The sequence below is a fragment of the Camellia sinensis genome, chromosome 11, assembly GCF_055761805.1.
Source record: "Camellia sinensis isolate YWXY chromosome 11, ASM5576180v1, whole genome shotgun sequence".
In the NCBI taxonomy this organism is placed as follows: Eukaryota; Viridiplantae; Streptophyta; class Magnoliopsida; order Ericales; family Theaceae; genus Camellia; species Camellia sinensis.
Window position 1 is genome coordinate 135,855,464 of NC_138971.1, and position 16,287 is coordinate 135,871,750.

A 16,287-nucleotide genomic window follows, 5' to 3' on the forward strand; every position below is an offset into this window, starting at 1 on the left:
CTGCGTATGATGCACAACAACAACCCTAATTCTAATTAGATGTACAGTCACGTGATGTACTTGAAACGCTTGACTAGAGCCAAAGTTTGCCGATATTGCCCTCTTTTGACAACTAGTTTAAAAGTCAGTTTATTAACTTTTTGACTTTTTATAGTTACATTTATTTTCTATTTTTTTTACACATTTAAAAAAAAATCAAAAAATGTAAAAAAATAATCCTTAACTTACATCCCAAAATAAGTCATTGTAGAGTTGTCCCAGCAGCTCCGTCAAAGATGGTCCCCTCTCATCTCTAACAATTCATTTGAATTGAATAATAGATGGAAAATAAAAGGGTCAATTTAGTAGGTGAATGGTCACACGAATGACAACCAAATAGGGCCAACCAAACATAATAGAACACAAACACAAGCCAATCTAATGATTCAAAACATTAATTTTGATATTCTAAAAGAGTACTAATGATATAGCAAGGAGAAAAATAAAATAAAAAAACAAATTAAGACTAAAATATCTCATCACAGTAGGTGGGACCCACTGTCAACTTATTAGAACTGATTTTAGAATTTCAAAACATTTTTCATCTAAGAATGAGAAGCCAACATAGGTTTCTTTTGCGGCGCCGCATAAAATTACTTCTCATTTGTTTCAAATTTTGTGACTTCATTGTTATTATTATTCTTTTAAGGAGGGTCATAACACTTTCATATGACTAAAAATAATTTATCAAATGCTATCGATTATTTCAAGAGCATTCTTTAATATTGAGATTGAGATAAAAAAATATTTTGAAAATAGGTGAAAAAGTAAAAGTGTATTGATTGCAATATGAAGTATATCGAATTCTGTAAAAAAATGTCATAGTTTTTATTTTTTATTTTTTTGTATCTTAGGAATAATTCTTACCAAGACTCAACAATATATATATTTATTTATTTTAATAACTAAGTGATCAATTTCTAATGAAATAATTTATCACATTCTATTCTACTAAGTTTATCAAACATGGCCTAAGTACTGTTCTTGATCTTGTATGAATTCCACAAGCATTTCATTGTGGGGGTGGTGACTTCCACAATGGACGCAATTAAATGCAAAATGTATGGTGGGGCTAATGATGGTTTTCACATGCTCTACTTGAAGAAGTAAAAACATCAACTTTTATATTCATTATTGCAAAGGACTTGCATTTTTCTTTATTATTTATTTATTTATATAACAATAAAATTTAATGAATTATAATTATAATGATGAAAATTAAATAAATAGTTTTTAATCAACACAAAGAAACAATTAAAGTCGGAAGAAAGTCTCAATAAATACACAAGAAGTAAGACTTACATGGTAGTTAGAAGATTTGAACCACTAACCTTCTTTTTATGAAAGCTAATTGAACTAGTTTTGATTCAAACACATACAATTTACAACTCATAAATTGGTTTAGAATTATGGTTGCTTCAGAACTTTGCTATTCCATCACTTTCTGTTGTAAAATTTTGACATTTCTAGGTAGGGTTGGAAGGAAATCGATTTTCAATTCATAAATAGTTTGAACTTACATCTTAGCTCATTTGTTAAATGAATAAATTTGTGTTAAATTTTTGTACTCATTTGATTAATAGAGCTAAGTTTTTCGTTGAGTTTAAAAAAGTATGCGTTTTTAATATTTGGATTCTCAATTTAAAACGATGAAAACCTTTATTTTTTGGATTAGATTTTTTCAAATTCAAATTTAAATTTGACCGTTATATTCTGGCTCACAGATCCCGTTCGATAATTTGAACAATTTATTTTGAAAAACGTTCCATATATATTAACTGTGAAAAAAATTAAATCAACTAAATAATCACAACCTTTTTTATAATACTATCTGCTCTTCCTTTCTGTCCCACTTGTTGAGATTGGGGTGAGATTTTTTTTTTTATTTTTTATTTTTGGGATGAGGAGATTGGAGTGGGATTGAACTATCCTTAGATTGGAGTGAGATTGAACTATCCTTCCTAATATATTCTCCGGATAATTCTTTGCTTTCAATTTGAGCAAAGCCCACAAATACTGGAGAAAACACATCAAGTTGTATTTATTTGTATCCATCAAAAAAAAAAGTTGTATTTATTTGTAAATATATTTAGTTGAATTCACATGTTGTTGCATGAGCAAAAGGAAAATATAGAGATTCCAGATTGAATATAAGGGTTTGAGAAAGATATATATAATACCTAAGGATAAAGATGAGATATAATATATTGTAAGATATGAGATGGATTATGTATACTGTGCTGTCACTTATATTATATTTGGTTAAGATAGGACATAGAATCGGATAAGATAGAGAGTAATTGTTTTTTTACCTTTAGAGGAAAGATTCCCTATATCCGACGGTGGAGGATATACAATATAAGGGGTTGGAATTGCTTGCATAACCTTTTTTGAATCATATACTATTTGGATTCTATACATTTGGAATAACTAAATACGAGATATAGAAAGACAAGAAAATATGTCAGACTCACCTCATATTATATCCGATTCCACCTTTACATCCGCTCTTTATATATGGTAAACAAACAGGACCTTAGGTTATTAATTTTTTTTGACTTTCTATACACTTATGTGGCCTTGAGTATGGATGATTATGGAGTGGGACCTAACTACTCTCCTTTATATTGTGATTGATTAAGGGATTTAAGAAGAAATTTAGAAAAAAAAAAAAAATGTGTGAAATTAGGTAAAATATACGTATATTCTATTTACATTTTACCTACTTTTTTCTATTTTTCCTTTTAAATTTTTTCTCAAATCCTTCGACCAAACATAACATTAGTGAATATTACTCGCATGCTTCATTTTATTTGCTAGATACCTTTCTTGCCCTTGTCCCATCCTTATGGGTGTGAGAAGTTGTTATTTTAGTATTTGACTGTTTTAGTAAATTAAAATTTTTGTGTTTAGAAAGATGATTAAATTTTTTTGTAATTTAATGTGATGTTTATAAGAAAAAAGTGAAATAATTATAGATTTGATATGACATTATATCTTATTAACTATTTTAATTTTTTTTGTCTTTTTGTAAATTTTAGTTAAAAAACAACCTAAAATCCACTTGCCAAGCAGGACTTTAGTATAATCTTACTTCAGCCCATCTGTCGAGTTTAACTTTATCACTTATATTTTTAATATTAAATTTTAATAAATTGATTTTAAACAAACAGTGTTTGACATTGATCGTAGTGGAATTGCAAAGTAAAAGGAGCAAGTGAAAAAATGTATTATCTAGAAGACATAAAATAGAAAGAAAAATATTTTCAAAATCATTTTACATCATTAAACAATAATGAAAACATGTTTTTTTTTCTAAATTACATATTTTAATAATATACATCACCAGATGGAGGTTATCCTTCCCGACAATCGACCCAAACTCTATCTTGTTTTTTATCCTTACCCCTAAACCCAAGCCTACCTTATTTAAAAACTCTCAAACACATTTTATTAGAGCTAGAGAGGATCAAGAACCCATTGAGTCAAGTTTTTTTGTCGTCTACTCACAAATGTGCCTCTCACACTTATATGTATAATTAGTAAAAAAAAATTATAATTAAATAAGAATATGTAGCAAAGTTGTTATGTGCGGAGAAGAGAACAACACAACTGCTCCACCATCTAAATTTTTAATAAATTTTTGTTTTGCAAATTACATTTCTCACCCACTAATATCCCGGAATTTTGTTTATTAATGTTTTATCACTTAACGTAACACATTCACATTTGTTAAACATTTAATATATTCAAAAAAATATGAGTGTGTCAATCAAAAAAAAAAAAAAATGAGTGTGATGCATCATATGACAATAAAGTCAACTATATTTCTAATAAATTAATAATTTTTTTTAAAATAAATTACACTTTGTCCCCATCTTGTTTAGCTATTTTTGCAATTCGGTCCTCAATTTTTTTTTTCCTCGCCCACTCACTTTTTATGCTTTAAACTTTTCTTAAGTTATTCTAAAAACTAACTTATGAGACATTGATAGTCACATAATGTAAAAATATTTTATTATATATAACTCATGCCTCTTACACAAACTCAACCACCAGTATACTAATATATTTGTTATGTCATATATAACTAACGCAATATTTTCTATATGATTTTGAACAGAAATTAATTTTAAAAGTAAATAAAATAAAAAAACTTAAAACATGAAGAGTCAAAATAAGGGAAAAAAAAAATTAAGACCAAAATGAAAAAATTAACCAAACATAAAAATAAAAATAAAGTGTAATTTACTCTAATTTTTTCTAGAGATGGAAGGTGACTAAAATACATATTTCAATGCTAAACATTATCACATATCCGTCAAAAATAACTACACTTCGATCATCATCCTCCTCAATTGTTATATTCAGCTCACCTTTCTTGCAGACAACAAAACACTCACTCAACAACACAATGACCCATTGTTGTCTTGTCCCACAAGCTCTCTCTCTATCTCTCTCTCTCTCTCTCTCTTCTATTCTGAGTCCGAGTCCATGCTGTTCCCCATAGCTCTTAGCCCTCTTGGTCGCTGCATCGGTCCAATATGGGTATAAAATAACCATATAATAAGTACACTGATGTTTAATAAAACAGAAAATTAAAAGTAAATTTTTATTTTTGCAATTGTTTTATATCGTGTGTATTGTTTTATAAATTTTAATAATTTAATTATGTGTATATAAATTTGCTTATAATGAATATCAAGTAAGTACCTTTTTGGAGATCTTTTTCTCCCTAACTTCATATCGTTCTAAAGTTAGATCACATAACCACGCTCCTGGGCTTACCAACTAACCAACCAAACAAAAAAAAAAAAAAAAAATGAAATTAGCATGCTGAAGTTAACAATTATCACCAAAAAGAAATACGAAGAAAAATCAAATATTCCTAAAAAAATAAAATAAGAAAAAGAAAAATGGCTTTCTCAGCTTCAATAATTGTCACTGGCCATTATCTTGAAAGCTGCTTTGGAAGCAATAACAGGTGCAGCAATTCAATAATTAAACTGGTTTAATAACATGTTAAACATAGTGGGGCATGGGAAAGGAAAATATCATCACACTCAAACCTATAATCCAATCCAAACAGTACCTTAAATTAAATGGGTTAACGTGTCCTTTTGTGATTTGTCAGTCGCTATTGTGGTTCTAGTTTGTTCAAAGCAACTAACATCATTTATCATATCAACAGATCAACACAAGAAGTAAAAATAAATGTAAAATTAATTCAAGGATAAAGATTGAGAATTCTACAAAGCCTCCGTTTGGGAAGTGGGTTGGCTTTTTGGCTTTTTAGCTTTTTTGGCTATTTTAGCCTGGGCTAAAAAGCCTGGTTTGGGAAGGACTTTTTGGCTTTTTGGCTTTTTTGACTTTTTTTGTGAGAGAAGAGTGTAATGATTATAGGTTGGATGTGATGTTTTGTTTGTTGTGGCTAAAATAGCCTGTTTTGTCTTTTGTGGCTATTTTAGCCCCAACCCAACTTGCCAAACACCAACCTGTAGGGACACTCTAAATAGGTGGGGCCCACCTGTGATATGAGGTATGTGCCTGTGTTTGTTTTTTTGTTGTTTTTTTTTTGTCACATGTGTAAAACTCCTTTTAGAGCTTAAATATTAGAACGGACTCATTACTCTTAATTCAATTGTGTTATGTCCTGTTTGGGTACACTGTACAGATCATCACAACAAAACTGGATCTACCACGAGTTTTAGGCTTATATCACTATAAAAATCCGCATGTCGACTGACACGTGTAAGTTTACATCCCATGAATTGTTACAATGTGCAAAAATAAATATAAATAAATAAATAAAAAGACAAAAATAAAAATAAATTTTTTTTTGAAATTTACTTAAAATACAAATTACATCATGTGATTTTAAAAGCTACAAATATCACATAATCAAAAAATTTTATTAATTCTGAATATCACATAATCAAAAAATTTTATTTAACAGAATTAATAGAAAAATAAAATTTCTAACTACTCTTCTATACACCAATGAAATCACTTGAATTATTAATTAAAATAAAATTTTAACATCATTAAAAATAGTTAATTAACTTTATAATTTATTAATAAAAGATATCATTTGCTATACGATTACAAACTTGAAAGAACAAGATGTAAGTTTTAAGACACAAGAAATAATTCGTATTTTAAAAACTTTAAGCAGTAAATTTTTAATTTACACAAAATAGAAAGATGTAGCCCAAATCCAAAAATAAATTTCATAGTCCCACCAAATCCACCAAAGAAAGTAAAACAAAATTTGAAAATTTTAATTTAATAAAATTATTTGTTTAGGTTTCTTTTTATTTTTCCAGCTTTTTTTGGGGGGGGGGGGGTAATTTCACAATTTTCGCTATAAAGTAGGATAAATTACATTAACCTCCCATAATTTAAAAATAATAAGAAGTTAATTCTATAATTTTGATATAATTATCTCTTTAAGTAAGGTTAAAAGAATCGAAACTAATGAACATTGTGTGAAGACACAAGAATAACTAACAAAATATAAATAGTTCTATGTAAAATAGATGACATTATTTTTCTATTTCTATAACTAACTAATTATTAATAAATAAAAAAAAATGACAAAGGATTACGTAAATTAAAACTTCAAATAACCCAATGTAATTATAGTAAAACCGTAAGACTTATATATGTTTCCCCCAAATCTCAGAAGAGATTAATATAATCTGTCCTTTATATTATGTTTAAATCTCAAATTTATCACACCATTTCTCATCCTTTTCTGATTGTTTCGTTTTACTCCATAATTAAGGGCTTTTAACTTGCTACATTTTACAACTAGGACATGTGACCTAATGATTATAATAACGCCCTTTGTATTTGTAGTGTGAAAACCTCACAAGAGAGAAATTTGATATCCATTACAGGGATTGTACTTTAACTAGTAATTGATTGTTAAATTTTGTTAATTTTGTTAATTATTGTGACTAATTATTTATTTGTAATTATTCTTCTATCAATTGACATAAAAATAAATAAATAAATAAAACTCACTACATTTTACGACTAGTTTAGTTGATACACCACCATACACTTCCATCCGGATACAGTATTCTAATTTCTGAGTAATTAGGCTAAGTTTGGCAAGTTGAAAAAAAGTCAAAAAGTCAAAAAGTCAAAAAATTATCAAAAAAGTTAAAAAGTTATCACTATTCACCAAAAGTCAAAAAGTACAACTGCACAACTCTCAATCCTAATTTTCCCCTACATACTAATCTATACAATTTTTTTATATACATTTTTTCATAAAAAGTCAAAAAGTTAACCCAAACAATCATATTTTTTTCCTCAACTTTTTAATCTAAAAAGTCAAAAAATACACTTATTTAGGACATTCCAAATAAACCCTTAGTTTCTTAGGTTGACTGAGTGTTTCTTTCTCATTATAGTATCTTTTTATTGAGTTCTCCTAATATATATTATAAATAATCTCTTGTCAATTGTAATAAAAAAAATAAAAACTTGCGATCTTTTACCAGCAATAGGCTGTGCATCAAAGCAAACGAGATTAATATATTCATCAAACTAAGCAAATTTAATCACAGCTTTCTACAAAATTAATAAATTCACAATGTGAGTGGATGCTCCGTCGTGAGATGAACTGAATATTGTGTATTCTTTTTCTTTTTTTAAAAATAGCCAAAATTTTCTAACCAACTGTAGCTTTCCAATTTCACCTTACCTAAATAGTTTCACTTCTTAAAACGTCAAAAATAAATAAATAAAATAAAACAAACAAATGTGATGAATAATGTTTTTTTCAAGAGAGAGGGAGAGAGAGAGTTCATACATTGAGGGTGCGTTGAATGAATTTGGCACGCTTCTTGGGTCTCTGAGGAAGCTTAGAACCCTTGAATGCAAAGAAATCCTCCTCTTTCTCCTTGTTTGTTAGTCCGATCACAAACTTCGGCGGCCACACCATCCCATCACTCCCCGACGAATTCCCTCCCTTCTTGCTATCCTGCGCCCCCTCCCAAACCCCACTACCACCACCACGACCACCATTATCATTATTATTATTATTATTATTGGTAGTGGTGATGGTAGCGACAGTAATATTATTATTACTATTATTATGAAGCAAACTACCCATCTTATCCTGCGCACCCCCTCTGTCCGGAGATGTTACCCCCTTCACCCCGTTGCTCTGTCCCTTCATGGCAATCAAACTCTCTGAATTCCTAACAACCCAACAAAACAAAACAAAAAAAACATATATCATCAACACATATAAACATAATAAATAAATAAAAATTGATCGATGGTGGTGAAATTACTGATATAACCTTGGGGTGATCTAGATTGATCGCTCTGAATCTTTGAAGATGGAGGGTTGTTTTGGGGAAGTTGGTGGTTGGTTTTGTTTCTGGGTTTTTAATGTAAGGAAGATTAGGCGAAATATATGAAAGTGGGGAGATATTTGGGACAAAAGGCGTGCGATTCATCAATCTGTCTAACGTGCAAAGCTGGGAATAAAATGGAAAGAAGAAAAAAAATTAAAATAAATTGGGGGGTCGTATGGTTGCTGTCAAGATCTAAGCCGTCGGTTTAGGTATACGTGTCAGAACCATGGATAAAACAGCGACAGAAAAAGGTTGTGGACCAGATTTCCTAATCCACAGCTGAATCGGACGGTCTACTACTGGAGTCTGGATAGGGAAAAGGTTTTCCATGTGGGGTCTCCATATATGGAAAGGAGTTGGAGCTGTCATCAAGATGGCGTTTTTGAAAAATCATAAATCTACAATACTAGGATTTTATGTATTAATAATTTGTAATGATGCCTTTTTCTTTTTTCTTTTTTTTTTTAATAATTTTTAATACAATAATCGTAGTTTAAATGTTATTTAAACCCTTAAATCACTTTTAAACCTCTCAATTGATTGTGCTTTTACAGTTTAAAAAAATTACAAGATAGAAAGGTAATGTGACACAAATAAATTAAAGAGTCAATAAATAAATCTATAAAATATAATTATTCTTGTAATTAATATTTCATTAATTTTAAATTTGTCGATGGTAATTTTTAGAATAATATTAGGAATTATGAAAAAAATATTATGAAATACTTCAGGAAGATTTTTATCCTTTGATTAGTATATTATGTTTTCTTGTATGTGTAATCTAACGGTGAAAAATCTTTTATGATCATTTTTATGATATTTTTTTTATAATACCTACCATTACACTAATTTTTAATATAAAAATTCAATGGTAAATTTTCAATATAAATGGAGGTAATGCTGTGATCCATTTCATGTTGACCGACCGCCCCATAAAATACTGTTGGCAAGTACTAGTTAGACAGGACATGATTTCACTAATTCAAACGTGGTCCACACCTATAGATATGTAATTGCTTTGAAAAAGAAAAATGATCCGGATATAGTATACCAAATAGTATATTAACTAGTATATTAACACTAGTTATAAAAATTATTATTGACCTCACTCATTAATAACATTATAAATATTAAAAACATCTTAAATTATATCATATCATCAATTGGTATACTAGTTAGTACATTAATTGACACATATAGCATTATTTCAAATTTAAATTTGTGTGAAACTTGTAAGATTCATCATAAATTTTATTTCGATAATCTAAATATTCCCAATCTAACTTCATATTAGGGTGGACATCATATATGACATTTCAGAGTATTATTAAAATTATCTAAACTAACTCAATTATTATGATCAGTGATTAGGCCTCTCAATTAGGCCGGGCTCAATCTTTTAAGCTCGGGTCTGAGCTCAGCCCAGTCATGGCTCACTACGTCAAAAATGTAAACTCAGCCCATAGCCAATATTGGGCTAGTGATAAGTCAATCTAAAGATTTTCAATGATGTTGCTTCATTTTTGCGTAAATCATTAGCAAAAAAATCACTAGTTATATTCTGAAAAGTCAGTCTAAAGATTTGAACCTAAAAAATATTGCCAATCAGTATTAAAAAGTTGAAGTAATTGTAAAAATATGAAGGTGCAAATGAGATGTGTGTTTTAGGCCATGTATAGGAAAATGTTAAAATCAGGGACAATTAAATGTAGGTGAGAGTTGAAGAAAAAAATTATCAATACATAAAAGGGTGCAAATAACACTTGCACCCCATAACCTTTCATTTGTATCCCACCACAGACACACTTATACCTATGTGTTTGTAATTTTTTTTTTCCCTAAACTCCTAGTCTCCCCTTAAAATTAGTCAAAAAAATCAATACAAAAAGTTCAATCCATTTTTCTTTTTTTTTTTCACACTTTTTTTTTTTTATATAAAAAATCAAAAATCAATTCGCAAACCAACCTTAGTGAGTAAGACCACAGTTTCTACTTTATACAAAAGCACAGACCCATCCTGCACCTCCATACTTTTGCAATTATTTTAACTTCTGCTCATTGATTTCCAATTTTTAAAAAAATACAAATAAATCAGCTACAAGAGCCATGTTTGTTTGCCGGATTATATTGAATGAGATTGTTATTGAGAGAATAGTAAAAAATTGTTAATGTGGAGATTGTTAGTGGGTGAATTAAGTAAAAGTGTGTTTATTTTGATGATGGTGTGAAAGATAGTTAGTAATGGGATTGTTAAATTATTTTTATATAAAAAAAATATTAAAACAAACCAGTGCACTTGATAAAAAAAAAAATGCCCTGTTCTTGACTGAATAGACTCAATTTGCACACTATTTTTCTAATCCCACCCTCTATCCAGCCAAGTTAATCCCCCTACTGAGAGAAATTATTAAGCCCCTTAGATTCTCAATCCGCCCTTCCATTTTATTACCAAACACGCTGTGGGTAGAACTCACAGCCATGATAGTCCAATCCGACCACTCAAACCACAAAACAAACATGACCTAAAGTCTCAACCAATCAGTTATCATATTTATATATACATGACCTAAAGTCTCAACCAACCAATTATCATGTTTATATATTATACATGCATATAAAGAAATATAAAGAAAGTAATTTAAAATTGGAATGAGTTTCAACCCATCCTAAAACTCTAATAAGGCTCAGCCAAGGGGTCGGCTTTGGGCTTGACGGGCCAAATAAATAGTCTGACCTCTGATTTAAATAGAAAGCATATACAATTATAGGAGTATTTAAACTACTTTATATATGTCAAGAATATTTACATAATACAATTATTATATAAACAAAAAAAAAAATGCAACATAGTATGACAAGTATTAATAAAAATTTTATATATGAAATAAGACTTAGAAAACTAATATGATAGATATTAGATAAGTTCGAAATATATATATACAATATATTTATTTCAGACTAAGGTCAAGTTTGGAAAGATAAGAAAAAGTTAAAAAGTCAAAAAAATTATTCAAAAAATTAAAAAGTTAACACTATTCACCAAAGGTCAACAATTACGGCTGCACAACTCTCAATCTTAATTTTCCCTTACAAACCAATTTTTACAATTTTTTAATACACATTTTTTCATAAAAATTAAAAAATTAACCTAAACATCCATATTTTTTTCCTCAATTTTTTAGTCCAAAAAGACAAAAAATGCACTTATTTAGGACATCCCAAACAACCCCTAAGTTTAAATAAGGAATTTCATGCTAAAAATTAAAAATCAGTGATAAAGTTTATGAATTTTAATAATTAGCATACTATATTTTTTATGGTTTTTTTTTTATTAAAATTACCGCTGAATTTTAAAGTCCCCTAAAATATACAACACACTCAAATGTAAATACCATTTTCAAATTTCGTCTCACTTTTCTCATTTCTAAATTGTTCAAATGCCAGAGTCAACTTTATTTCCACAGAACACGGTGTGCACACTTTCTCAAATTTCTATACATTTTACCCATACTTTAGTGGTAATTAGCATTTTTAAAAAAAATAAATTTAAAAAACCAATTTTTGAAAAAGATAGGAGGCATGTTTTCAACTTCTATTTTTTTTTTACTTTTTATTTTATTTTTTATTTTTTCCATACAAATATGCATACTACATAGGTAGGATGCTAGTTGTAGTTGGGAGAAGAGAGAAACAAAAAAAACTCACAACTTTTACACTAGAAAGTGGTATCACACGATAATGCAATCACATTTCTTTATTATATTTGTATTTACTTATATCATACCAAGTAATAAATAAAAAATTAAAAACAAAAATAAAAATGAGTATAACATGAATTATTAATTTTTTTATTTTATTTTATAAATAAGTGTTCAGCCAATTTGAATACACCTTGACAAGTCTCATGGTTATGACAAGACTGCACAAACCTTTAGAGATTTTTAGAATGACTTAAACTCGAGACTTAATTATTAAGTTTTTATCGCTCGACAAATCTCTTAAAATTCTAAATTATTAACATTTAGCTTGTCAAAATATGTACGAAACACCAAACAAAGGGCGGACCTTCAATGAAAATAAAAAAAATAAAAAAAAGAAAGTAAATTACACTCCCTCTTGAGATTTAAAAAAAGATATAATTAATTATAGACTTTTAATATAATTATATTAATCTCACATAAAACTTATAATTCACACAATAATTAAACCATTTTTCATTCGTTATTCCAATGAACATAAAAATCAGGCTATCAAAAATATTTTATCTTTATTAATTTCAACATTTACCTATCATAGCCTTGAGGAGGATTCTATTATGCATACTTACGATTGTATATACTCTTACTTAACCATTTTTATATTTTAGTTAGGATTAATTTTTTTCTTTAATTATGACATAATTTTGATACGTTTAGTTATAATTTTTTTTATGTGTAGTTGACAAGAATATGAAATTATAGGTTTTTTTTTTTTAATTTATAGTACACACTGTATACCATAGTCTTTAACCCTTTTAAGGATCGTTTGGCATACTCGTTTGGGCTAATTTAGCCAATAAAATTGGATACTTTAATTAAATAAAATAAAATGTCACGTTTTTACACCGTAGTCTTTAACCCTTTTAAGGATCGTTTGGTATACTTGTTTGGGCTAATTTAGTCAATAAAATTGGTTACTTTAATTAAATAAAATAAAATGTCACGTTAAATTATAATCATTTTAATTTTTTTATAAAAATAAAAAAAATATTTTAAATGAGACTTTTTAATCTTAAATTAAAATAATTATAAAAAAAAATTAAAAAGTTAAAAAAAAAAACATTTTCAAACAAATGATAAGGTAAAAAGGAAATTGTTGTAATTACGTCAAAAGATATAGGAATGAGTGCATTTTCCATAAATCCCAGGATTTACCCCCAAAAAAAAAGACATTGGTAGGGAGTTGTACCTGAGAATGCGATGAGAAGGGGACGGAGGACGTTGCCGGAGATTCAGATAACCGTTGCTGGCGGTAGTGGATGGGTGATTTGAACTAGTTTCTCTATTATTGTTGTTGTTTGTATCGGATCTGATGACCCGGCGGTCGACTCGAACCGTGGTTCGATGGACCGGTACGGCAGCGGAAGATGAGTCGGTGGTGTTGTTAACCTTGACCTGGATTTTCATACACCTGAGCCGTTTCCGATTCCCCCACTGCAACACAAAGTCCGACGATCGCGTCTCAGGCGTCTGTGTTGTTGTTGTTGTTCTCAACAACCCATCATCATAATGATCGCCAACTTGACCCAGCACTCCGATTCTTTCTCGATTGCGGTGTTGGTGTTGGTGGTTGTTAATACTATTCTTCTCCATCACTTCTTGTCTCTCTCTCTCTCTGGTACACCTGTCAGATTTAACCCAGGTTAGTTGTCCCATCTTAACTATGGTTAACAAATCCCAACTTCTGAACAAATGAAAAGCCAAGAAAGATATGGATTAAGGATAAATCTCTCTCTGCAATTCAAACAAAAGATGATAGAAATATTCAATTTTAGGAATGGTCTGACGTTCTAAATATGGGTTTGTTTGCAGAAGATCTAGAGATAATTTTAGTTTATTCTTCAGCGTTGAGATTGAGGAACTGATGAGTGACAAAAATGGGAAAGAAACAGAAATTCCATTTTTAAAATAAATTCAAATCTCAATCTCTTATCTTCAGTAAGCATAATTTTCTCGGCTGCCAAACAAAGGAGGAGGAGGAGGAGAAGATTGGGGAAAATCTCAGATTCTGGGTCATGGGAGGAAAGTGAGAAATTTACTATTCCCAACAACATAGATAGGAATCCAAAAAAATTAAACCAACAACGAACCCAAAAACATTACAAAATGAGAATCAAATTTTGAAACAGCTACACCTGAAACAGAAAAACAAGATGCAAAATCAACGACATATGTGACACCACGGACCATTCTCGCATTACCTGAAAGCTTCAACTTGCTTGAAGAAAAAGATGATCTCTGTTTGTCTCAACCGAATTACAAAACACAGAGCCGATTGTTTCGGAGCACTGCAGGGCACAGAGAATCGAAAGCAAAAACCATCGGGTCATGAAAGTGCTGAAGAAACATGACAAGGTCATTCAGATATTGACCTTCTTCAAAATAACTGATTCCAAATTCTCTGAAACTGCAATAGCAGAGAACATCAAATCATCAGCTAAATTGTAAAATCGAACTTGATTTTATTCTGATTTTTTCAATTACCTTTTTATACTTGGGTTTGTCTTCACAACAGCGTGAATGAATTAAAGGAATATTGCGAAATTGATAGCAGATTTTAAAAGTGAATTCAGAGGAAGCTTCGATTTTTTGGGTGTTGAGATTATGAATATTCAAATTGATAAGTTGATTTCTAAGAAATCGAAAACATTTCAAAGCTTGAATCGTCGGGATTCATATTCGATTCCGATCTCGCAAACCCAGAAACTGATCTCCTAGTTCAGATGTCATCTAAAAACTGCTTCAACATCTCCTGGAAATGTACCTGTCCAACAAAAATTGAGTTAATTACGAGGATTGATAATCAAAAGATGGTAAAAAAAAATAGGAATTTGTCCCGATTACAGAGCTTTGAACAAGCCTTTTCTCTGTAATATGGAAATGAAACAAACAAATCTTCACGAAGAAGTAGAGAAATCAAAGCCAAATCCACTTCAAATCCTTCTCGAAATACCTTCGAACCTATTTAAATGTATCTGTAGAACAAAATCGAACACAAACACAAGTCATTTTTATATAAATAATCACAGAAAAAGCAATACAAATCGAACTACACCCTCAATTACGGACCTCTCATCTTCAAACCAATCGTGGCAAGCAAACCACTTCAAATGTATCTGTAAACCAAAAAAAAACAGTATATTCAGAGAACCAAACACAAAAAAGATAGAAAATCGAAGTCAGACAACAATTTACAAACCTCAATCGCGAGCTCCAGATCTTCTAACAGAAGAGCGAGTTCAACATTTTAGTTACTAAATCTCATCGAATTTCCATGAAAATCTCTCTGTTTTCTGTAATTTTCCGAGAAACTGGAAAGAAAATTGAGAGAGAAAAACAGAGAGATATAAGGAGTTTTCTGACACAACGAAATGCTCTCTCTGTCTCTCTTCATTGCAAACTCCTGTTTTATACCCTCCCGCTTCCGTTCCACCATATCGTTAAACCACAGCCGTTCATCACCAACTGTCCCTCATGCATTAGACGGTCCAGATCTCTCCTCTGTCACAACGTCAGGTCCGCCGTAACGGTGTTCCACTTGAACACTATCTTCCAATCCACGGCGTTAGCCTATTTGACGGAATCTTGAACGTCGTTAGTTTTGCCAATTTTTTTTCTTCAATATTATTAATTGTGTAGACCTTTCTCCTTAACCATGGTTAGTTTATATATATATATATATATTTTATAAAAAAAAAGGATAATTTACAAATACACCCTGAATTTTGTTTAAAATACAGATTACTCTTTGTAGTTTGAAAAATTATAAATATCCCTTTATTATAATTTTTTATTTAACAGAATTAACTAAAAAAATAAAATTTATAATTGATTTTCTATACAATAATAAAATTACCTAAATTATTTATTAAAATATATTTATAACATCATTAAAAATTATTAATTAACTTGATAATTTATTAATAAAAAAGAGCAATTCGTTATGAAATTAGAAATCTCAAGAATGGAATGTAATTTTTAAAATCACAAAAAATAATTTATTTTAATTAAATCTCAAAAGGAATATTTATAATTTATCAATAAAAAAAATATTGGTGCAACAACGCCCTACAGTGTGTTTGTGTAATGGTTTTGTGTAATGGTTTTGTGTA

The 16,287-nt window shown here is 29.4% G+C and overlaps 1 protein-coding gene across 3 annotated transcripts; it reads right to left on the reverse strand.

The window, feature by feature from the left end:
* Positions 1–4,270: 4,270 nt before the first annotated feature.
* Positions 4,271–15,557, reverse strand: LOC114257877 (uncharacterized). Of its 3 annotated transcripts, none has more exons than XM_082895198.1 (9): positions 15,375–15,557; positions 15,245–15,291; positions 15,129–15,150; positions 14,660–14,939; positions 14,377–14,582; positions 13,365–13,799; positions 7,865–8,255; positions 4,753–4,830; positions 4,271–4,568 (listed from the first exon to the last, which is right to left on the reverse strand). In XM_082895198.1, the coding sequence occupies exons 6-9, from the start codon at positions 13,766–13,768 to the stop codon at positions 4,515–4,517; spliced, it is 927 nt and encodes a 308-aa protein (XP_082751324.1). In that variant the 5' UTR covers positions 13,769–13,799; positions 14,377–14,582; positions 14,660–14,939; positions 15,129–15,150; positions 15,245–15,291; positions 15,375–15,557; the 3' UTR covers positions 4,271–4,514. The 3 variants fall into 3 exon arrangements, with proteins under 3 accessions (XP_082751324.1, XP_082751323.1, XP_082751325.1); XM_082895197.1 differs by having other exon boundaries at positions 15,036–15,150; XM_082895199.1 differs by lacking the exons at positions 15,129–15,150; positions 15,245–15,291; positions 15,375–15,557 and having other exon boundaries at positions 14,824–14,941.
* Positions 15,558–16,287: the final 730 nt, after the last annotated feature.

Excerpts from the sequence above, each read along its gene's own strand:
- LOC114257877 (XM_082895198.1), bottom strand. The coding sequence starts at position 13,768 with ATGGAGAAGAATAGTATTAACAACCACCAACACCAACACCGCAATCGA. Across the intron at positions 4,831-7,864 it reads TCATTCAACGCACCCTCAAT|TTGGTAAGCCCAGGAGCGTG; the intron begins GTATGAACTCTC and ends TTGGTTGGTTAG. Across the intron at positions 4,569-4,752 it reads AGAAAAAGATCTCCAAAAAG|CGACCAAGAGGGCTAAGAGC; the intron begins GTACTTACTTGA and ends GGACCGATGCAG.